Source organism: Engraulis encrasicolus, chromosome 4, assembly GCF_034702125.1.
Source record: "Engraulis encrasicolus isolate BLACKSEA-1 chromosome 4, IST_EnEncr_1.0, whole genome shotgun sequence".
Classification (NCBI taxonomy): Eukaryota; Metazoa; Chordata; class Actinopteri; order Clupeiformes; family Engraulidae; genus Engraulis; species Engraulis encrasicolus.
The window spans coordinates 14520723-14545722 of NC_085860.1; the positions used below are offsets into that span (position 1 = coordinate 14520723).

General features: G+C 45.6%; 1 protein-coding gene across 1 annotated transcript in view; it reads right to left on the reverse strand.

Moving 5' to 3' along the window:
- The window catches only part of reln (reelin), a 232615-nt gene that overhangs the window by 7683 nt on the left and 199932 nt on the right, over positions 1 to 25000 (reverse strand). The window contains exons 44-62 of the mRNA XM_063196757.1: positions 24633 to 24891; positions 21096 to 21345; positions 19922 to 20090; positions 19157 to 19297; positions 17247 to 17424; positions 16222 to 16415; positions 14869 to 15116; positions 14323 to 14477; positions 13771 to 13985; positions 12871 to 13048; positions 11560 to 11735; positions 10351 to 10457; positions 8782 to 9024; positions 8197 to 8372; positions 7782 to 7855; positions 7279 to 7440; positions 5507 to 5664; positions 4737 to 4956; positions 781 to 978 (exon numbers count right to left, since the gene is read on the reverse strand). Coding sequence (XP_063052827.1) covers positions 781 to 978; positions 4737 to 4956; positions 5507 to 5664; positions 7279 to 7440; positions 7782 to 7855; positions 8197 to 8372; positions 8782 to 9024; positions 10351 to 10457; positions 11560 to 11735; positions 12871 to 13048; positions 13771 to 13985; positions 14323 to 14477; positions 14869 to 15116; positions 16222 to 16415; positions 17247 to 17424; positions 19157 to 19297; positions 19922 to 20090; positions 21096 to 21345; positions 24633 to 24891 — 3501 coding nt within the window. The remainder of the gene's footprint in view (positions 1 to 780; positions 979 to 4736; positions 4957 to 5506; positions 5665 to 7278; positions 7441 to 7781; positions 7856 to 8196; positions 8373 to 8781; positions 9025 to 10350; positions 10458 to 11559; positions 11736 to 12870; positions 13049 to 13770; positions 13986 to 14322; positions 14478 to 14868; positions 15117 to 16221; positions 16416 to 17246; positions 17425 to 19156; positions 19298 to 19921; positions 20091 to 21095; positions 21346 to 24632; positions 24892 to 25000) is intronic.

Sequence of the window (25000 nt, forward strand, 5' to 3'; positions counted from 1 at the left end):
TAATAGCAGTGGTTAGAATTGGCAGAGTTGATACGTTGATAAGTTTGGAAATATGCCGACAACAGGATCACGTCTGGTGCAGAGCAATGCCTGCTGAACAATTTCATCTGGACCGCACAGCCTTTTCAAGGAAGACAACTTTTAAATAAGTAGTGACACGATTTAAATACATTTCATTACAATGTGTAGGAATTAAAAAACAACAACGTATGTCAGTGTACATGAAGTCTTACTGTAAAGAAAAGAAAGCCCAACTGGGAAACTCAAACTCCCATTGACATTGTGACACAGCACTCCACAGCACACAAGTGCACACTGCACACTAAACGCAACGAAATTGCATTCATGCCTCACACATGCAAGGGGGCAGCCCCCAATGGCGCCCGAAAGGGAGCACTGTGGCGAAACAGTACCATGCTCAGGGTACCTCAGTCATGGAGGAGGATGGGGGAGAGCATTGGTTAATTACTCCCCCCACCAACCTGGCGGGTCGGGAGTGGAACCGGCAACCTTTGGGCTACAAGTCTGACGCCCTAACCACCTACCTATGACTGCCCTATAGATACAGAGAAGTGTCTGGGACATCTGGCCCTCGGCTAAATATCTTTTTCTTTTTCGAACTGGGGTCTCGCACACATGACACGGTGTGTCGACGCGCTGCACCACAGCACCCCCATCGCTAAATATTTTCAACTCAATGTGGCCCTTGAGCTAGAGCTGATCTAAACCATCCAGCATGAGTCAGCCAGCCAGTGTCTGCGTTGTGCGTCGGTAACTCACAGGGGTATGTTGTAGGAGACGCGCTGGGCCTTGATGAAGTCTTTGGGCTGGTGCTGTGCGATGACGTGCCAGCTGACGGCGTTGTTGACGCTGTACTGCAGCAGCACGGCCCGGTCCACTGAGTCCTCCTGCTCCAGAGCCGTATTACAGCTGTCCGTCTGGGACACACTGCCAATCTGCAGCACGAACATGATCTTACTATGGTGGGAGAGAGGGATGGGGGAGAGGGAGGGAGAGGGAGGGATAGAGAGAGAGAAAGAGAGAGAGAGAGAGATGGGGGAGAGGGAGAGAGAGAGAGAGGGTAAAGGGAGGGAGGGAGAGAGAGAGAGAGAGAGATGGACAGTGAGATTTTGTAGAGATAACAGGCAAAATAGAGGAAAAGAGAAAAAAAGGAGAGAAGTGACATGAAGATGTCATAGAATAAGAGAGAAGGGCAGAGAGAAAAATAGAGAGAGAATGAGAGAGAGAAAAGGAGAAAGAGAGGAAATGAGAATAAAATAGGGAAAGTCAGAAGGATACACAAAGTCAGAAACAGAGAAAGAACAGATGATGAAAGGAGAGAGGAAGAGGAAAATAGTTTAAGAAGGAATAGTTGTACAGAACAGAGAGGAAGGTCACAAAGGATAGAATGAGGATAAGGAAAAGATGAGAAGAAAGAGAGAGGGCATACAAGAGTAAGAGTGAGTGAGATGTAGTGCAGGAAAGCAGAAAAAGTGAGTGGGTGAGACCCGGTGGGGAAAGGAAATATATTACTTTATAGATTTACAGTGATTGCATAACTGCAGCTTGACAAATCTGAGTTACGCTGCATCTAATTCACAGCGATTTGTAGCTCATTTCAGCAAGAATGATTTGCTGAGCTTGACACACCTAGTTACTAAGTGACAGTGAATTTACATCTCATACGGCCCCCACAGAAAGCAATCTATCAGTCTGTTTCAACAGTTGCCGAACACAACACAAAACAACACACTTTTTAAACTTAAATGGCTTCTTACTTCATGAAGGTACAACTTTTGAGCCATTTCACCGTTTTAATTGTATTTTTTAATCACTGAAAGAAGAACAATTATGGCTTTCAGATGTTTGGCATCTGGCTAGTAGCTTAATGGCTTCATCATTTCAAGCCCTAAAAATGTCAGGACAAATTTTCATCCATTCGTTGTTTTTTACTTCCCTGAAATTAGTTTATTCGGTCAAGTAATTACATTCATATACTGTATATCCATCAATGATTGCCCACTCTCCTCTCCGGAGTTGATCCCACCTCCCTGCATTGATGAAGCATGCTATGCTTTTTTCTAGGTTTACCATATTGAAAATCTTTGATTAGTTAGGCCTACATGACATCCTCTCCCTGACCTTGTCCCTCCTGACACATGGTATGGTACACTACAACAGCGTTTCCTAACCTTTTTATCTCACATATCCCCTAAGCCTTTTTGTTGTCCTATGAGCACCCCTAAGCCATGCTCTATATCTCTTCCTCTGTCCCAATGTGCCTATGCTCCTTGCTTTCTTGATTCTTTTTTTCTTAACAATGTAACTACTGTGCTACACTCCACTCATTTGTCTGCAGTGAAAGATTTAGAAAGCCTCATTTAGGAAGCTCAAAAGTGGGGATGCCAATGCACCACTGCATCCCCCTTTCTGAGTGGCACCTATGGGTACACGCTAGCCTGGGCGAATAGCCGACTGTTGACTCCGTCAATCAGTCTGGCAAAAGCCATGAGGAATCTGTCTCCGTGGACGATGGGAGATGGTCTGATCTTACTCTATCATTTAAATTAATTGAAGTTCCAAACTCAAATTAAAACTCATATTGTGCTTTATTAGCATGCCTGTTACGTTATAGCGTCGCAAAAGCATACAAATAACAAAACGAAAGTGTGAATATAGTCAGGGTGCGATTTGTCAAAAAAACAGAGGGGGGGATGTTTTTTTTTTTCATGAAACGTGACGTCACAAAATGAAGTTAACGTGACTAACAGCTCAATATTGGATGATATCAAATGAATAACACTTCATTCAGTCTAAAACAACGTGGCAGTGTATTTTAGAAATAGCCACCGAGTGTAGGCAGAGGGGGCTTTCAACGTGTCGTCCTCATGCGTTGCAACTTTCTACAAACTTTTAGTCGGGTCATACAAATTCATTGCATGTTCAGGCGCTACTCCACCCATTCCGTCTGCCTTGACAGTAGCCTAGATTTACGATTAAGGCACAACGGTTTCATAGCCTAATGTGCAGACAGAAATACTTAAACAATTTCAGTAACTTTTCTGCTCCATTTTAAAGCACCTCCCTTCCTAGAGCACCTGTTTTTTGCCATTTGCATTAAGCATCCAATAGGCACCTCATCAGTTAGGGAGAGGGCGCAACGCGCACCTCCTCTGCGGTCTAACAAACCCCGAGGAAAGTGATCAGGACAACTCTCGCAACATCTGCCTACTGTCGGCGCGTCTTTTTGCATAGCCACTCAAGAACAGTCGGGAGTTGGAAGCAAAGTAGTCTATTTCAAACCAAATGTCTCAAACATTTCCTTTGTTAGCTCCCCCACTGACGCTGCGCAATGCAATGCAATGCGCCCCTTTTGCGCGCCTGTTTGTAGGCATTAGCCAAGTAGTTGGTAATTGTTTCCTATTTGATAGTCCATCAAAAAAGGACTAAAGGGCCGTACACACACGTCGCTGCTAGTTACTCGCTCAGCGGATGAAGTCAATAGAATGTCTACGTGTTCTGGCGAGTCTCGCTGGCGAGTAGGCGAGGAGAGTACAAGCGATGCGATGTGGGCGGGTTCCGAGATAAACTTATTTTATCTTCGAGCGACGCGAGTTAAGCGAGTAACCAATTGGAATGCAGAATACAGATTATTGACAGGTGACGTTGCCCCTGTGGTGTTCTGACCCACAGACCTGTATTAACACAGGTCTGTGTTCTGACCACCCAACTTCTGCACGCCATCACACTGGTTAAAAGTGTTGAGGAAAATACATCCAATACAGTGTACACCATTATATGCATGGTTCTGCACAGCACACGATCAACGTTAAACAGCGTACATTTTGTTTTGTACGGACGTTATTGGCGCGGACAGCGGGAACCATGACAACCAGTAAACAAAACAACCCAGAGCGAGTGGCGAGTAGGCGAGTGAGCAAGTAGCGAGTAAATAGCCGCGACGTGTGTGTACGGCCCTTAACTGCTGCTTTGGCGTTTCATTTTCGCAGATCGTTTGCATTAGCGATATGTTACTAATCCCCGTACATAACGCAACTTTGATGCATATGTGCTGTTGAGTCCGGGACCTCGTAAACATCAAAGCTTCCACCACGTCGGGCAATTTTGAAAGTGAGTGCAATGTAGACTGCAGAAAAGGGTCACAAGTTGCCTGTCATTTCAACATTTTTGTTAGTTTATTTTGATAGGCCTATTTGCGAGGATATTTTCCCAGTAAAGATGAAAACCAGAAGGGGGGATAATCCCCCCCATCCCCCCCGGCAAATCGCACCCTGAATATAGTTACCTTAACCAATCAGTAACGGAGCTTGCGGTTGAGTTCTACGTCACCACTCTCAACTGTTTGCTGATTGGCGAAACACTGAGAGAACCGAGCTGGAGGCTTTTGCCAGACGATGTGCGGAGCCAAAATCTTTGGGTGGAGTACAGAGGATGGCATCGCGAGGCTAAGTACACGCACCCCTAGTTGGGAAACGCTGTAGCTACGTTACTTTCTACTGCTACTTCTACTCCAGCGACTCCACTGACCCGTGGTACCTGGCTCTGGTCATCCTATGTCCATGTGGGCATTATATGTGTGCATTTTATGTAAGCTACTTGACACCTTAATTTCCCCCTGGGGATCAATAAAGTTACTCTACTACTCTACTAGCACACTACTGTCTACTTCTACCATCTACTCCTACTACTCCAGCGGCTCCACTGACCCATGGTACCTGGCTCTGGTCAGGTCGAGGGGCCTGGTGACGGCCTGCCTCATCTTGCAGCCGTTGAAGTAGAGTGAGTCCCCGTGGGCATGAGGGGAGAGCTGGCCACAGCCACTGCCCACCCCCCCTCCCTGGATCAGGCTCCAGCTCTCCTGGGACACCGACCCCGACTCAAAGTTGTCCTTCACCGAGCTGGGCAGGTCCGTGGTGGAGAGAGAGCAGTCGTCACCTGGGGGAGAGAGAGAGAGAGAGAGAAGGGGGGGGAGTCAGGGAGAGAGAGCGAGAGCGAGAGAGAGAGAGAGAGAGAGAGAGAGTAGACAGAGAGAGAGAGAGAGAGAGAGAGAGAGAGAGAGAGAGAGAGAGAGAGAGAGAGAGAGAGAGAGAGAGGTGGCTCAGTCAGATACCGTATACAAGAACACACAGTTCAGAGGGCCTAGTCATGATGGATTTTTCAACAGAGTTCAGAGGGCCTAGTCACACATACAGCAGAGGAGATCATAGGAAATATAGATACATACATAATACAAATGAGGCGGTTATATAGATTACATGTTATCTAATTCATATAGTTCAGATAATCTACATTACAAACGAGAGGAAAGCCCATTTCCCTTAGCACTGTAGATGGAGGAAGTGCCACCACCAAATGCCACAGAAAGAAGGAGGAGGGGACAATGCCCCTTTCGGAGACCGAACTTGCGCACACTCCTTTACATTGGGTACTAGGCGTGGTTTGATTCCTCTTTTAATAGTAGACGGTCTTTGTTGAGGCCACCCACCGTGGTGTCCTTCGTCGCAGATGCAGACGGCGCCCGTGGTGCAGTACCCATGCCCGCTGCAGAGGCTGGGGCACGCCTCGCCAATGTACACGTGGTCAACACCCCAACCGTGCCGCTCACCAGCGCCCTCCTTCTGGATCCAGCGGAACTGCGTGGCCCTGTGGGGGTCGGGGGGGTAAGACAGTTGAGGGTGAAAATTGTGCACATCCCAGGAAAAGGTGCAGGGCACCTTTGTGTGCAGGAGTGAGGAGGCTGCTCTGCACACTTACAATCCTTTTTCCTTTAATGTGTTATTCCATGGCCATCATGTTTTATTCCTTGTTACTGAAGACAATGGTCGTAACATAATCTTGTCACAGATTTTTTTGATTTTGGATTCACCTGTTACAGTTTTTCTCAATTGCCTCCACACAAGTTCTGGTACTTCACACACAATTCTCGGAACATCTCACCCATTTCCCAACTCCCCTAGCCAATGTCACTGAACACTAAACGCAATTCCTACTTAACACTCAAATTCCAGATTTAAAACACACTCTTTTCACACCATTACACACAATTCTCTGGATTACACTCAATTTTCATAAAGAAAAACACTGGGTTTCTCATGGAACACACTGTCATTCACAACACTACAATCAACTGCCATACTATGTTCACTTCCTCATCACATGGGCAAACTCTCTTCATACCAGTTTACAATCTGAAATCATCACCCCATAAGGACACACATTGCATGTCATATTGATGAAAAATGAGTGGATGCAAGGAGAAAACACATTTGTTTAGTTTTTGAACTCAAAAATATGTTATACAAGACATAACTTTCATGTGGTTACCCAATATTTTACAATACATTAGTGCAATTTTTAAAGATTTTTAAAAATGTGTAAAATATATACACGTCTGTGTACTCCGAGTCTAAAACCAATATTTCAGTATTTTACTACAGAAAAATACCCTCTTTAGTAAGTAGAACACTGAAGAAAATAAGTTTCTACTGTGTTTCAAGTTGAGTATAGAGTTTTTTTTTTCATAGCAATAGGCTATACAGTAATGTAATGGTTTTTTTGTACTGCCAAATAGGCAGTGGGGTTTATCTTTGTGTTGTTTTTGTGAAAAAACATAAAAATCTTTCTGTTTCTGTTTGTGAGTTGTGCGAATGAAGTTTTTCCAACTTATGTCACAGTATCCATGCAATCCAGAACAAAAAAAGCCCAAGTTACTGGGAGAAATTAGTTTTACCCTGTGCCCAACAGTGTTTTAATGGGTCTGCAAATGTGTATTGTAGTGACTGTCTGTGTGTGTCATTTGACGACAAAATGAGGTTTTTAGAAGAGAGTACATTTTTTTGAGACAAGACGTGCATTTTTCAGAGGTAGTGAAGAGTTTGGCCCGTTGTGTGTGAGGTTTGGAGATTTGTGTGTAGAGTTTTGAGAATTCGAAGACCGATTCCGAAAATTGTGTGTAGGCAATCGAGAAAAACTGTAAATGACAGACTTCTCAAACAGAGAGATAGAAAGAGATAGGGAGTAAAGAGAGTAAAGGACAGGAGACATTAGGCAGCCGTGGTCTGGTGGTTTAGGAAGTTGGTCTTTCAATCTAGGGGTTGTAGGTTCGAATCCCACCTGACCCTTCCCTACACCTCCATCCATGGCTGAAGTGCCCTTGAGCACTAACCCCACATTGCTCCAGGGAATGTAACCAGTACCCTGAAAAATGTGAGTCGCTCTGGATAAAAGCGTCAGCTAAATGTAATGTAATGTAATTACCCTGAGGACACGTGGTCAGGGAGTTGGACGGTCACCCTGGTCCACACGGAGCTGTTGACGGGACTGTAGATGGTGGCCTCATGGAACTGGAATGGGGAGCAGCCCACGTTGTTAACGGAGGAGGGGAGGCAGGCGGACTGTACCAACTGCCACGAGTCAGACCTGTGGCCACGGAGACAGAGGGGGGAGAGGGCCAAAATAATGACTGAAGTGAGGTACAGCAGCAGAGAATAACAACAGCAAATTAAAAACTGTTTCAGTTTCAGTTTTGAAATAGAGGCCAGTGCACACGCAAGCAAGCACGCGCACACACACGCGCAAGCAAGCACACACGCGCGCACAAACACACACACACACAAACACACACACACACACACACACACACACAGACACAGACACAGACACACACACACACACACACACACACACACACACACACACACACACACACACACACACACACACACACACACGCGCACACACACACACACACACAGGCTGACCTGGCATCCTTCCTGTACTGTAAAAGCACTGAGTGATGGTCCTCACACGTGTCCGCTTCACAGCCCACCACAATCTACAAAAACACGAGAGAGTGAGACAGAACAGAGACAAGAACAAAGGGACAAAATACACTGTTACTCCTAGCTCCTAAGAGCATGAAAGAGATCAAGACTGTACCGTTTCTACACGTAACGAAAATGGTTTATTGCACCATGTTCCAAACAAAAGTGTTTCTGTGTTCAGTTTGTTTGTGACATGGTTTTTTGAATTTATTTTTTTTCCTCAATTATTTTAGCTATTTATCACTTTTTGCAATAGGAGAGCACGCTAGAAAGTGCATTTTTCCTACTTCTAATCAAACGCATTTTAAGTCCCCTCAAAGCAACACTCAAAAAAAAAATCTAGCTAGGATACCTTGAACTGCAGGATGTATCCTGGCTGGACGATGAGCTCACGGGTGGCCAGGATGTTGTGCGTCCCGTCCTGGTTCTTATTGGGCCAGTACAGATGGAAGGAGGGGTTGCCACAGAAACCGGCCGTGCGCACAGCATTAGGGTAGAAACTCCAGCTCTCCTCATGAGAAACACCCTCTGAGGAGGACACGCAGAGACAACAGGTGCAGAGAGGGTAGGAGGGAGAGAGAGAGAGAGAGAGAGAGAGAGAGAGAGAGAGAGAGAGACAGAGAGAGAGACAGAGAGAGAGAGAGAGAGAGAGAGATGGACAATGAGAGATTGTGTACAAATCACAGTCCGAAAAAGAGGTCATGGTAATAATAGAGTAAAAGCGAAAAAAGGACGAAGAGAGTGAGAGGAAGATATGATGGAAGAGGAGAGAAAAGGAGGGCATACAGTTGAGCACGTTTGATTCTATTTACCATTAACCTTTTCATACAGTATATGTGAAATAATTAAAATCAAAAGTCACATTTGAGTGCAATTGTTTGTTTTTTTTCGAGCATTGAATATTTGAATACTGTGTGGCCTACAAATGTAGCATTACCATCATCGAATGTATCGAGCAGGATGCTGGGGTTGATGTCGGAGCCTCCCACCAGGATGTTGTCCAGAGCCCACTGGGCACGCTCCAGACTGGGCGCCGCCAGCCCCGAGGAGACTGTGAATGGCTGCCACCAGCGCAGGCGCGTGGCGTTGGTGAGCGCCCCCTCTGGCAGCACGATGTAATCCCTCCTCACCGACACATACTTCAGGTAGTCCATCTCATGCAGCAGGGTCCAGGACACACCTAATGGAACAGTGATGAGATCAATAATGACAGAAAAAAGAACAGAGGAACAATAAAAAAGGACAAAAGGAAAAAGGAACAACACAAAAGGACAAAACAAAACACATATTAAAGTGCAACATTCTGCTGTTATAGCCCACAGCTATAGTCATTCAGTAGCACATTTCACCTTCTTGCACCACTGCCACAATTTTAGAAACATTATTTTAAAGGGACACTGTGCAGGAAATGGTCAAAAAGGGTACTGCAACTATGCTGCTCATTGAAACTGGGCTGCCTATTGCCAAATTCGATATTTACATGAAAGTTTACTAAGTAATAAACAAATATTTTCTAGTATGGTCCAAGTAGAGTAATTTTTGCAGTTAAAAATGGCTATTTTTGGAAATTTCAAATCGCGGACCATGGAGAAAATCCCCCTTTTCATGTATGAAGAGTGCAATTTTTCCAGATATAATGAATACTTAGAATTTGATGCTGGTGGTAAGTATTCATGAAAAAGGTAACATTAGTGAATGGGCAGCATGAATTCTGGAAATAAACAACTAAAAATCTCACACAGTGTCCCTTTAAGCTTGGAAAAAAATAACTTTAAGGTTTACAGAATGTTAAATGGCATTGACAGAGTTGAAGGGCGTGGCTTTGGTCTTATCTCTGGTAGGGACAATGGAGCTCGCAAAAATAAAATGAAGTAGCCTAAAAATGGTAAATATTGATAGGGACCATTAGGGTCTTCCCAAAATATTGTTTGTGATATGTCCCTACGCAAACCTACGTCCATGTAAGAGGTTATACCAGTGTCGTAATGGAATTATGGATATGTCATAAACATTATACGTACATTACAAACATAAACATTTTATGACTGTGTGTCTATGTTATGGTTAAGACAGCCCTAACAAAGTCAACTTTTCATGACCATGAACGTTTTGATGGGTGTATACCCATCTTTTATCTTCTATTTTTTATTTTCTTAACTTCTCTATGGAATTTTTGTTTACTTTGATCTGGACCATGCATTTTGTGTCTGATGTAAATAAAGAATAAAAAATTGAATTGATAATGTTCCGGAACCGGAACCATCATGTGACCCTGTGAACTGATAAAAAGGTCACGCAAATGAACTCTTTCTTGTCACGCCCTGATGAAGACCCTGTGAGGTTGAAACCGGTTGGCGTTTTTAGTTATGTACCCCAGTTAAAATAAAGGGTTTTTAAATTACTAAACACCATACTACTCCTTGTCTCTATGCAAGAGTCGCCTGAAGTAGGCCCAACGGCCAACAAGTTTTGATAATGTTCATGGCTGAGTAGAGTGGGCCCCCACCTCCATCAGTGGAGTAGTCCAGCAGCACTCCTTCCCTGCGGCAGGTGGGCCTATGGCACATGGTCATGTTGTCCTCACTGCCAATCCTCGCCCAGTACTCCACAAACCTGCCAACACAACACAACACACCACACCACACAGCCATGATGATGTCATATAGTACGCCCCACCAAATGGCAGCCGCCACAGGAAAACACAACAATAATACACACATGCATACACGCACGCACACACACACGCACGCATGCACGTACGCACGTACGCACGTACGCACGCACGCACGCACGCACACACGCACACACACACACACACACACACACACACACACACACACACACAAGCACACGCACACACACACGCACATGCGCGCACACACACACACACAGATACAAACACACACACACAAACGCATGCACATATGCACACACACACACACACACACACACACACACACACACACACACACACACACACACACACACACACACACACACACACACACACACACACACACACACACACACACACACACACACACACACACACTTGTAAACAACCCATGGCACTGTTAAACAAGTCCTCCTGGCAGCCTTTCTGATACAGAAATATGCTGTGGTAAATATAAACGTTAAGCCAAAAATGTCTGTGGAAATGTTCATTCATTCGCCTCCTGTTAGTCAAACGAGTTAACTTGTGGTCAACTGGACATTTTTTGGAGGTATTTTCCAGAACCTTTTTTTATTCTAATCTTATTTATGACATTTATTGTTTGTCTTGTCTACCTCATATTCATAGCATTTTATTTTATTAGTCATTACTATTTATTGCCACCAAGACTGTGAACCGAATTGCCCATTGCTGGGACGACTTAAATTTTCTGATTCTGATTTTGATTCTGATAAAAAGTCTAGTTGCTCCTCTAATTGTCTACCTGCCCTGCCTGATAATGTACAGTTGGGTTTACAGATCTGTTGAAGGCACATGCTCTGCTGTGACGGCATCCCTGTGGTGAGAACGAATTTCCCATAGGAACAATAATGTCTGTCTGTCTGTCAGTCAGTCAGTCAGTCAGTCAGTCAGTCAGTCTGTCTGTCTGTCTGTCTGTCTGTCTGTCTGTCTGTCTGTCTGTCTGTCTGTCTGTCTGTCTGTCTGTCTATCTATCTATCCTGTGTTTACTTTTTTGTTGACAGATAGAAAGGGGGGACTGACTTGGACCCGCGGAGGTCTAGGTCTGCGGTGACAGCTTGTCTGGCGTCGGCGCCACCGAAATAGAGAGCCGTGCCTTCCACCAGCACCCCGCAGTCCGTACAGGGACGGCCACCCTCCAGGACCTGCCACTGGGAACCACGGCCCCCCTCCCAATCAAAACGCTCCTTCAGAGAAGCCTAGAGCAGAGGAGGAGAGGAGAGGAGAGGAGAGGTGAGGTGAGGAGACGAGAGGAGAGGAGAGGAGAGGAGAGGAGAGGTGAGGTGAGGAGACGAGAGGAGGAGAATTGGGAAAAGAAGAGGAAAGAAAAGAAAAAAAGAAAGACGACAATATTAGCCAAAAATAACAAAAGAAGAGCAAGTGCCAATGACAGAGCCTAACTTCTGTCACTCATTACTTACTTCATCACGTCAAGTTTTTATTGCCCAATCATATTGCTAGACCATATATTGTACACAATCTGGACAAAGGCAAATACCACATATATTACAGTGCCAATACACATTGTTGAGGATCAGACATAGAGTGCATCCACTCATGACTGATGAGTACAGCTAGCTACCAACAATATAGAGATAGAAAGAAAAGAGGATTCAATATAAAATAAAACAAGACAGATGAACAGCTATTAACAGTCATAAGTAATCACTGTCAGTACTGCGTGCTACCAACAATACAAAGGTTATGAAAAGACGTCTCGATATAAAAGGAGACAAACTAATGAATGAGTCATGAGTAATAGTCGTCAGTCAGGGCTGCAGACAGGGCCGATGGCAAAACCATCTGAAAGGTCCCCCCTCTCAATGCATTCACTGTAATGGGAACCACACCACCCACCCGCTCCCTAGGCCTGGGACAACTGACCCCTTTGTCCCCCCTGTCAGCGGGCCTGCTGATGAGTGCTGCTAGTTACAGCAGTGTATCTCAACAGGGGTGCCGCACGCCCCCCTCAGGGGTGCCACGGAAATTGGCTGACGGTATGTAAAATTGACCTTAATAATTAAATAAATTATGTAATGTGATACATATTTGTCTACATTAATAAATTAATGCTTACTCAGTGGAATTTTTCATCCACCATTTACGCATAATGAAGTAAATTTAGGTCACCCCAGTATTGCATATACTGTATATAGCCTGTCTGAGATAAAGCTGCAACTTCGAACGTCTCCAAATGTATTACTTTTCTACGTTTGTGTGGTATCGGATGCGATGCCATGTTACGGCTTGTTGGCTTGGGGTGCCTTGAGATTTTTTATGAATTGAAAGGGTGCCTCGCCTAAAATAAGGTTGAGAAACACTGAGTTACAGTACCTTGAGAGGGGCGCTGGCGTAGCAGTTGGGTCCAGAGAAGCCGGGGTCACACAGGCAGCGCTGGTCCAGGCAGTCCCCATGGCCCCCGCAGTGGCCCTCGCACGCCGGCCCGATGTAGAAGTTCTCCAGCCCCCACTGCAGGTCTGAGTGCAGCTGGAAGAACCGGAAACGCACCGGCCTGGACATACATGTACCGACACATGCACACACACGCGCACACACACACACACACGCGTGAACACACGCTCGCACACACACACGCGTGCACACACACACACACACACACACACACACACACACACACACACACACACACACACACACACACACACACACACACACACACACACACACACACACACATAAACACACACACACACACACACATGCACACACAAAGACCCACGCACGCACGCACGCACGCACACACACACAAGCACACACACACACACAGACACACAAGCACACACACACACACACACACACACACACACACACACACACACACACACACACACACACACACACACACACACACACACACACACACACACACACACACACACATACACACACACACACAAACTACAGTTAAGTACATTTCAGCTGCTACTCTCGGTTCTTTATCATGCAGAGGTTATGAAGTAAGTTGGGCAGCCGTGACGAACTTTAGATCAGAGGATAGCAGGTTCGAATCCCACCCTTCCACTCCCTATCTCACTTCGTGGCTGAGGTGCCGTGCAGCAAGGCACCCAACCCCACACTGCTACAGGGACTGTAAACACTACCCAATACTTACTGTAAAATAACTGTAAGTCGCTTTGGATAACAAGCATCAGCAAAGTGTAATGTAATGTAATGTAATGTAATGTAATGTAATGATCGAAGCACTACACTCACGAGTCTGCTAGGTTGTCGGGTAAGGGGTAGACGGCCCTCTTCCAGCCCTCTGCGGGGAAGAAGACGGAGGGCTGGGACACCTGGCCACCGCAGCGGGGGTCGGCCGGCAGGCACTGGGGCACCAGGTACTTCCAGGTCACGCCAAAGTCCACCGAGTACTGCACGTGGACCTGGCGCTCAGCCGGCCTCTCGGGCAGGGAGCAGCCCACCGCAACCTGGGAACAACACACATCCATATGAAGGTAGAGTCTCGCTCGGTCCGTGTAGTGTTTAGCAGTGCTTTGTTCTACGTATTTGCTGATTTCACATGATGTGATTAATAAAAAAGGGATTAACAACTACACTTTTTTCCATTTTTCAGCAAATTGATGGCTGTCGCTTGTTTTTCTCATGGTTGGCAGTGGTCTAATATTAGATATGGGTTAGATATGGGTTATTAATTCTTATTTCTGTATATTGCATCTGCATCAGAGTGATGAGACAGCCGTTTAAAAAGGTTTGGCTTTGGAGTGACAAAAGACATGTTTAAAAAGTTAGGACAGAGTTGTATACCTTGAACTGCATGACCCAGCCCTTGTCAGGGATGATGTCATGAGTGACAGCGTACACCTCTCGGCCGTCGACATTTCCACACACCATCACGCCGTCAGGAGAGTTGCAGAAGCGCTCCACAGCACAGTCCTCAGAGAACAGCCAGTGCTCACCAACTAGAGAGAGAGAGGCATTAAGTGCATAAATGAAGAAGAGTACTTTTATTAATCCAGAGGGAAATGAAGGTGTCTGACAGCTTACATAAATACACAAACAAAATACATACACAAAGACATAATACACATCATTGAACATTGCAGTAAACATATAGCACAGCATTGAGTACAGCAACCAGCCTTACATCAGTTCAAATACCCAAACACGCACACTCACACGTGCTCTCAGAAAGTAGTGCGTATGGGATAGTATCTTCTTCATTCAAGTTTGCCTAAAGATATGGTTGATAATTTAATCAGCTGTTAGCTGAAATTTTAATATAATGTAATGTCTTACCAGTAGCTTCCGTATAATATAGCATACTAATTTCTATATAGTGTAATGTTTTACCAGTAGCCTCCTCGATGTCCTCGGTGGGGCTGCGGCTGGATGGTGTTCCGTCGGCAGCGGCCCTCTCGTGGTTGGGCAATGCCACGCCGCCGAATGTGTCGGAGATGTGTGCGCGCGAGTCGGAGCCGGAGATGAGCACGTTGTCCAGGGCCCAGTCCCCGTGGTCGGCCCCGTCGTGCTGAGGCTGCCACCAGCGCACTCGCACTCCCTCTTGACGAGCAGCAGGGGGCAGCAACACATTTACGAAGCTGACGAGAGAGAGAGCGGGGAGAGAGCAGATGCAGACATACACAGGCTGTCAGCAGCTGAAAAAAAGTCAAACTAGAAAAAAGTAGGCAAAGCTTCCAGAGAGGGAAGAGAGAAGACACACACATACAGTGGGTTGTCCGCAGCTGGAAAAGCACGTAAACCCTAAATGGTTCCCCCTACGGAGGCCTGCTGTGCTGGACATTAGATATAAGAACCTTTATTAACTGGTTTCCCTACCCAGGCTTGCTGTACTGGCCATTAGTAACTGGTGTAATGTAATGTAATGTAATGTAATGTAATGTAATGTAGTATTTCCCCTAACCAGGCTTGCTGTACTGGTCATTAGTAACTAGTTTCCCCTACCCAGGCTAGTTGTACTGATCACTAGTAACTGGTTTCTCCTACCAAGGCTTGCTGTACTGGTCGTAGAAGATCTCCATGAGCAGGCTAGTTGTATTTCCCCTACCCAAGCTTGCTGTACTGGTCGCTAGTGACTGGTCATTAGAGATATGAAGCTATAGTACCCAGGCTTGCTGTACTGGTCGTTAGTGACTGGTCATTAGAGATATGAAGCTATAGTACCCAGGCTTGCTGTACTGGTCGCTAGTGACTGGTCATTAGAGATATGAAGCTATAGTACCCAGGCTTGCTGTACTGGTCGTTAGTGACTGGTCATCAGAGATATGAAGCTATAGTACCCAGGCTTGCTGTACTGGTCGTTAGTGACTGGTCATGAGAGATATGAAGCTATAGTACCCAGGCTTGCTGTACTGGTCGTTAGTGACTGGTCATTAGAGATATGAAGCTATAGTACCCAGGCTTGCTGTACTGGTCGCTAGTGACTGGTCATTAGAGATATGAAGCTATAGTACCCAGGCTTGCTGTACTGGTCGTTAGTGACTGGTCATTAGAGATATGAAGCTATAGTACCCAGGCTTGCTGTACTGGTCGTTAGTGACTGGTCATCAGAGATATGAAGCTATAGTACCCAGGCTTGCTGTACTGGTCGCTAGTGACTGGTCATTAGAGATATGAAGCTATAGTACCCAGGCTTGCTGTACTGGTCGTTAGTGACTGGTCATCAGAGATATGAAGCTATAGTACCCAGGCTTGCTGTACTGGTCGTAGAAGATCTCCATGAGCAGGCTCCAGCTGATGCCTCCGTTCAGGCTGAACTCCAGCAGCACGCCCTGGTTACGGTTGCTAGGGGCGATCATGCAGCCGTACATAAAGTAGAACTGGATGAACTCGGCACTGGTCAAGTTGAGGTCCACCGTCACCAGCTGACGAGTACAGCTCTGTAGACACGCACACACATAGATGCAAACACAAATGCACGCACGCACAAACACACATAGACACACACATACAGACACACACACACACACAGAAAGAGGGAGAGAGAGAGAGAGAGAGAGAGAGAGAGAGAGGGAGAGAGAGAGAGAGAGAGAGAGAGACAGAGAGAAAGGGAGAGAGAGAGAAAGAGAAAGAGGGAGAGAGAGGAAGAGAGAGGGAGAGAGACAGAGAGAGAGAGAGAGAGAGAGGGAGAGAGAGGGGGAGAGAGAGAGACATCATCAAAGATTGAGATGTAAACATCAGCTGAGAGTTCAAAGCTGGGCTAAGTCCAGGTTGGTTCATGAATATTTACTTATTTGTGTCCCAATAGAATTAAAACTGTGCTGCACAAGCAAAGATGTACGACAGACAGACAAACACTCCCACCCACACATACACCTAAAACAACTATCCCCCACACAAACCACGCATGCGCGCGCACACACACACACACACACACACACACACACACACACACACACACACACACACACACACACACACACACACACACACACACACACACACACACACACACAACACACACACACACCACACACACACACACACACACACACACACACACACACACACACACACACACACACACACACACACACACACACACACACACACACACCCCACTGAGGTGCAGTGCTGCTCCGGATGCCACTGCTCCTCACACGCTGCTACCCCATGCACACCCACATACACACATGCGTACGCATGCACGCACACACACACACACACCCGCGCGCACACAGACACACGCACACACGCACACACACACTCACTCCACTGAAGTGCAGTGCTGCTCCGGATGCCACTGCTCCACACACGCTGCTGAGCTTGCCCCCCGTCAGCAGGTGCCAGTGGTTGAGGGCGGGGGCGCGGCTGAAGCTGTCCTTGAGCTGGGTGGGGAGCTGCACCAGGGGCTCGTCACAGTACTCACCACCCCACTCCTCATCACACCTGGGGGGCACACAAGGGGAAGAGGTGAGCCTTAAGACAGGCACACAAGGGGAAGAGGTGAGCCTTAAGACATCATAACATGTCTACAGTTAGCCTAATCACCACCCCACTCCTCATCACACCTGGGGGGCACACAAGGGGAAGAGGTGAGCCTTAAGACATCATAACATGTCTACAGTTAGCCTAATCACCACCCCACTCCTCATCACACCTGGGGGGCACACAAGGGGAAGAGGTGAGCCTTAAGACATCATAACATGTCTACAGTTAGCCTAATCACCACCCCACTCCTCATCACACCTGGGGGGCACACAAGGGGAAGAGGTGAGCCTTAAGACATCATAACATGTCTACAGTTAGCCTAATCACCACCCCACTCCTCATCACACCCGGGGGGCACACAAGGGGAAAATATGACCCTTATGATGAACCAGAGTAATATCATTATCCCACCGTCTACAGTTAGCCAAATCACCACCCCACTTCTCATCACACCTGCAGTGGGGGGACACAAGGGGGAGAGATGAACCTTAAGATGAACTAGAGCAGTGGTTCTCAAACGTTTTGCGTGAAGTACCACCTGAGAAAATATTGAGCTCTCCGAGTACCACATTGACAACCAACATTAGAATATCTCAGTAAAGGCCTTCCATATTCACTTTTGTCAGTCAATACAGGAGAGGTTCTTAATGGCATCAACAGCTATTGTCACATTCAGTTCAAGTTTGTTTTTACATTTCTTGCTTGCCTAGTATTATTCTGCATTATGTTTTCAGATTCATACAGTTCAATATTACAAAATGTGAGGCCAAAGAGACATTTTAGACTGCAACAACTTGATCAGCCTTCAAATCAATGCACAAAAAATGAATTCTTCCAAGTACCACCAGAGATGTCTCAAGTACCACCAGTGGTACGCGTACCACAGTTTGAGCACCACTGAACTAGAGCTACACCAACGACCCAGGATCGGGTCCTTTGCTGAACCTTCCCCATCTCTCTCTCCCATTCATTTCCTGTCAAATCTCTCACTTTCCTATCATATGTAAACTAATAAAAGACCAAATAATACATATTAAAAAGATGAACCAGAGTAATATCCGAACACTTCTACAGTTAGCCTGTTCACCTCCCCACTCCTCACCACACTTGTGGGGGATAGACAGGGGAAGATCACCCTTAAGATGAACCAGAATAATATTAGAACAGGAGTCAGTGACAGTAATTAGTTAGTTAATTGAGGTTGTAACCGGTTAAGCACACATTGCCAATTAACAGATTAGTTTACACAAGGGCTGTATAAGGCCATGCAAAAAACATTTTTGCATGTTTCTCTTTTAAGTCAGGACAAGACTATGTGTAGATGTCAGCAGTCACTCACAAGCAGCAACTGTAACGACTGTGTAGATGTCAGCTTTCAGTCATTTATGAAAAAAAGCATCATGTAGAGCCCAATGTTCAGTGTGGCATTCATTATAATAATAATAATAATAATAATAATAATAATAATAATAATAATAATAATAATAACTATTATATTTTTTTATAGATTCATAGTTTTTTATAATGCCTTTCATGGAACCCAAGGTCGCTTTAGAAACAATGTCATGGAGATTAACAAAGTGATGCAGGACAGGACAAGGCCAGACGTGCATTGTGCAATGAGTCTCGTCCAACCAGACATCACAAAGTAGTTTGTACCATAAATAGTTAGTTGAAAATAGTGACTCACACGCAGGAGCTCTGCTTGCAGCGTCCGTGTCCAGAGCACATGTCCGGGCAGCCGTCCCCGATGTAGAGGTTGTCCAGAGCCCACGTCTGCTGCTTGTCAAACGGAGCCTCCTGGAACCAGCGGAACCTCGTGGCCGGAGATCTGAGAATGCAGAGAACGAACTAACAGCTTAATGCGCAAATTCGTGCAACCTCGACAGCACGACAGCAGAGGCCTTAAATTCCATGCCATTTCCTTTTACATAAAACAAAACCATGTGTGTGCACTGCTGGGCTGGCCTCTCCACATCTGACTGCAAATGTATGTATGATGGGTTTATGTGCGAGTGTAAGCATATGTGTGTGAACATTTTTGTTGATGTTTTGAGAAATATAAAAGGAGAACTGTCAAGATGCACTGTGAATCGTTCAATCTGATGTATGAACTTGTGTGTGAAACCGTGTGTTTGTAGATGTATGAATAAGTTGTATGATAATCTGATGTATGAATCTGTGTGTGTGTGTGTGTGTGTGTGTGTGTGTGTGTGTGTGTGCGTGCGTGCGTGCGTGCGTGCGTGCATGCGTGCGTGCGTGCGTGCGTGTGTGTGCGTGTGTGAGTTTACCGTGTGTTTGTAGATGTATGAATAATTTTGTGTGTGTGTGTGTGTGTGTGTGTGTGTGTGTGTGTGTGTGTGTGTGTGTGTGTGTGTGTGTGTGTGTGTGTATGTGTCAGTGTGTGTGTGTGTGTGTGTGTGTTAATGCGTATGCAGTCTGTGCCTCATGGTACCTGGCGTAAGAGGGGATGGGGATGGTGACCCTGCCCCACTTGTTGTAAGTGTCTGAGACCAGCAGCCTCTGCAGCGTGTAGGAGGAGCAGTCTGGGCTGGTGGGCAGGCAGTCACGCACCAGCGGCTGCCACGACAGGCCCAGGTCCAGAGAGTACTCCAGCTCAATATCTATAAAACACACACACGCACACGCACACGCGTGCACGCACATGCACAAGCACGCACATATGCACGCACACACGCACGCACATATGCACGCACGCACACATGCACCCACACACGCACGCACACAAGCATTCGCACCACAAAAACATGCATAGTCACAAAATGTACATTTTCTGGTTACTTTCATTCATTACGTTGTAGCCCCAGTAAAATAGCAATTGCTTCTACAAAGTAGAATAAAACATCACACTCATCACACACATCACAACATTTCTTGATTTTATGATCATGGCCATTTTTTTCATGGACCCCTCTAACACACAAGAGGGGCAGGTCACAGTAGCAGCAATTTGTGACTAATACATTGCATTACATTACATTACACTTAGTTGAGGTTTTTATCCAATGCAACTTACAGTTACTTAGATACAGGGTATTGGTTACAGTCCCTGGAGCAATGTGGGGCTAGGTGCCTTGCTCAAGGACATTTCAGCCATGGATAGATGTGTAGGGAGGAGGGGACCACTATGCCACAGCTGCCACTTGTTACCAGGGGTTGATAATAGTTATCACTTCTCTTAACTGTGGTTGTGAATGCAACTGTGAGTAAGGCAGAGGGGGCAGCTCACACTGGCAGGAGTTAGAGATGAAGGTGCTGTTTCCACGTAGCAGGATATTTTTTTAGCAGGGTATTTTTTTCTCCTGTTAGGTGTAAACGCAACATGTGGATAAAAATAAATCCTCCATTGTAACGAATGCGTTTCAGCCCCCTAAACAGGATATTTTTTTCTCCTGCTTTTTATACCTGGATTTTAAATATCTGCTACGTGGAAACGGAAGGCCAAAACCAATGCAAAACCAATACAACCAGGAGAAAAAAATATCCACATATAAAAATATCCAGCTACGTGTAAACGGCACCTAATACCAGTGTTTGCTTGGCAACAACTACTGTTTTTGTGAAATATGTTTGTGATTGTGAATGCAACTGCAAGTGAGGGAGCTCACAGTAGCAGGAGTTTGTGACGGAGCAGGATGCGGAGAAGTCGAACTGGATGAAGGCGTCCTGGCCCACGCTGATGTCGGTGGTGACCCCATAGCGCGTGTTGGACTTCTCGATGAAGGCGAAGGCCTCTCCGTCCGAGCCGCAGACAGGCATGCGGGTGCCGCCGGGGTGCAGGAGCCAGGAGCGCCCGTCTGTGGAGGAGAAGTCGTCCTCAAGGGGGCCCCAGCCACTGGCACTGCCCCCCACAACCACCTGTGGGTACCAGACATGAGAACATACGCACAAACGTGCATGCACACACAAACGCACACATACACAAACGCATGCATGCACACACAAGCAAACACACAAACACACGCACAAACACACACACACACACATACCCGCATGCATGCACAAACACACACACACACACACACACACACACACACACACACACACACACACACACACACACACACACACACACGCATATGTGCATGCAATCATATGCAGACAGGCAGGCAGGCAGGGAGACAGACAGACAGGTAGACACACACATGTACGCACACGCGCACACCCACACGTGCATGCAGTACACAGACAGACAGACAGACAGACAGACAGACAGACAGACAGACAGACACACACACACACACAGACACACACACACACACACACACACACACACACACACACACACACACACACACACACACACACACAAGAAGTAGAGCAATATTTAATAAACATTATATAAGGGCCAAGCCAACCTTTCACTAACCCCAAGCCCATTGGATTACAGCACACAGACACGCATACGCATGAGAAGTAGAGCCACATTTAATAAACATCATCACGCAAAGAGCTAGCCAGCCTTTATCTGACCCACAGACCATTTATTGGGATTACAGTAAATTACTTTAAATTATGTCCACTCCACATGTGTGCTTTTGCATTTTTGACACAGAACACCATGCACACTCACACACACACGCACGCACGCAAGCACGCACACAGACACGCACGCACACAGACACGCACGCACACAGACACACACAGACACACACACACACACACACACACACACACACACACACACACACACACACACACACACACACACACACACACACACACACACACACACACACTATTGTGGTTACAGTTCACACAGCAATGTTTGCCAAAGCCTCTGGGGCTTATATGAAAGCAGAAAATAATGGACATAAAACAGCCAGTAAATAAGATTATAAACTCCACTGTCTCAATAACATTATGATAAAATTACACCAGCACATAAAAGAGCAAGAGAGAGAGAGAGAGAGAGAGAGAGAGAGAGAAATCCCTCAAGGGATATGACTCACACTATACTGTGCATGTTCTCCAAGAGTATGAGTTCAGCAAAATAAAGAAGTAAATAAATCTTTTTTCTAAAAATCCGGGGTCATGCTGATCTAGTGGAATTCAGTCACTTTAGGTGACGAGCAGCCAAAAATAATGCAAACAAACAAACAAACATATAAATAAATAATTCTCTTAAGTAAATTCATGAAAATATCTGAATAAATAAACAAACAAATAAACAGTCTGCAAAATTCACAAAGTTCAAAGGCAGTCCAGTCTATTGTAGGCCTGCCAGTCATTAGCCTACTTTAGGAAGAATGTATGAATGAATGCACGCTCACTTAACTAACTACCTGATTACTAACTAACTAACTAAAGCTACTTTCACATACGCTACTCGCTTCTCGCTAATTCGCTAACTCGCCTACTCGTTCATGGAACGTTCGCTAAACGTTCCTACGAGTTTAACTGCCAATGCAAAAGTACTGTCAGTTATCCAAAGTCTGTATTCCAACTGGTTACTAGCAGTGCTTTACACTAACTTTTTCGCTTACCAGCCATTTTGGCTAGTGGTTTTCCTGTCTCACTAGCCATTGGGCCTCTTCACTAGCCATAATTTTCTTAACCATCATAGCAGCTTTAATGAATTATATAATAGGCTGTAATAATGTAATGTAGGATAATATAGGCCTAACATAATATAATATAATATAATATAATATAATATAATATAATATAATATAATATAATATAATATAATATAATATAATATAGGCCTAATATAATATAATATAATATAATATAATATAATATAATATAATATAATATAATATAATAGCCTATAATATAATACAATATAATATAGGGCCTAATAACTAGAATTGTTATTAACTGGTCCATGCATGCATGCATGCTATAAGAACAGATTAACTTATCTGAGGAATGGCATAGCCGTGCAGAAACACCAAGCACAGTGTTGTGGAAGGGCACAAATGTAAGCTAGGCCTACATGAGAGCAAAATATTTCCGTCTTTGATCTGAAGGGCACTTTCGATGCGCAAAGTAGATAGTGCAAAGTCATTGCCAAGCTTCGCATGTCCTCGGTCATGGATGTAGAATAACACCTCTTCTGGAATATTTTCTCATAAAAGTAGGCTATCCACTAGAAGGCACACGCATATGCGGCCGGTAACTACAGAAGGAGCTACGACTTCCTTTCATTCCGTTTAATATTGAGTTGTTTAAAATATAGGCTAAACGGACGCAAGGCAAGATGGGCACATGCGAAGGGACATGGGACATGATTTGTGCAGTCTGGAAGGCTACTACTGCGCATTGTTTAAGCCCCGTTTGACAGTCGGGAACAACGGCACAAGAAACATGGAGGAATATTAAGGTATGATGACATACAGGCAAATCAGAAAATTATTGAAACCGAACATTATTAATGCCGCATGTGTCCTTGTCTTATCACTGCGCTAATTAGTCTCAAGACTTTCACAAGACTGAGGTGTTCTCCTCTCGCCTTGGTCATTTTAATGTCCACTACTACTAGGCTATGCATTGTAATGACAGATCCCAAAACAGGTCAGTTGAGATGAACTTCGCTACTTTATTTTCACGTGAAGGTTTTCAGTGACATTTCCAAACGCGCGCTGATGTGCTGCTGGTACCTCGCTGCTGCCACTCATATTCGCAAGACTAGCTCTATCAGATTCCTCTCGCGCCTGAGGCACAGGTGACACGTGACACAGGTGCTTCATGGGTATTGTAGGCTCGCGAAATCGCATTGCATTGCGCTTGTAGCAAAGACGGTCTGAGGGGAAAAACTACAAAATGCGGTGCCTCATCATTTAGAATAGTAACGGACCCGCCAGAATGGCTAGTGAACCTTCGGTATCTACTATCCAACGCCGACTTTCACCCGCATTTGGCTACCTGGCGTGTGTTAGTGTTAAGCCCTGGTTACTAGCTAACACGCCTCGCTCATAGTTAAAATATTTCTATCTCAGAATCCGCCCACATTGCATCGCTTGTACACTTGTCACTTCACTGGAACACATAGACATTCTATAGACTTAACATGCTGAGTGAGTAACTAGTAGTGATGTGTGTGAACTAACTTAACTAACATTAGAGTACACTACAACTAACTAACCAACCAAGCAAGGCCTGCCACCAGCGCAGTTCTCGTCTATTTCTTATCACTGTACCTTGTCGATGACCCATGGGCTGTGGAAGTGTCCGTTCTCGGAGGGCTGCCACCAGCGTAGGCGCGTGGCGGAGGTGCGTGCCCTCAGGGGGATCTCCAGGGCCACCAGGTGCGCCTGGTTGCTGCTGTTGCTGTACAGGAACTCCTGCAGCAGGCTCCAACTCAGCCCGCCGTCCACGCTGAACTGCAGCAGCACCGGCTGGGAGCGCGGGTCCGGAGCCGCCTTGCCACAGCCCAGACGCAGGAAGAACTGCACAAACCTGTAGAGAACGGAGGAGAGGAGTTGGTTTCATTACGGGGCACAACTCATTGTAGGACCGCCATTTGGGGGCCCTGGGCAAAATACAGATACGCAGCCCTTTTGAGTTA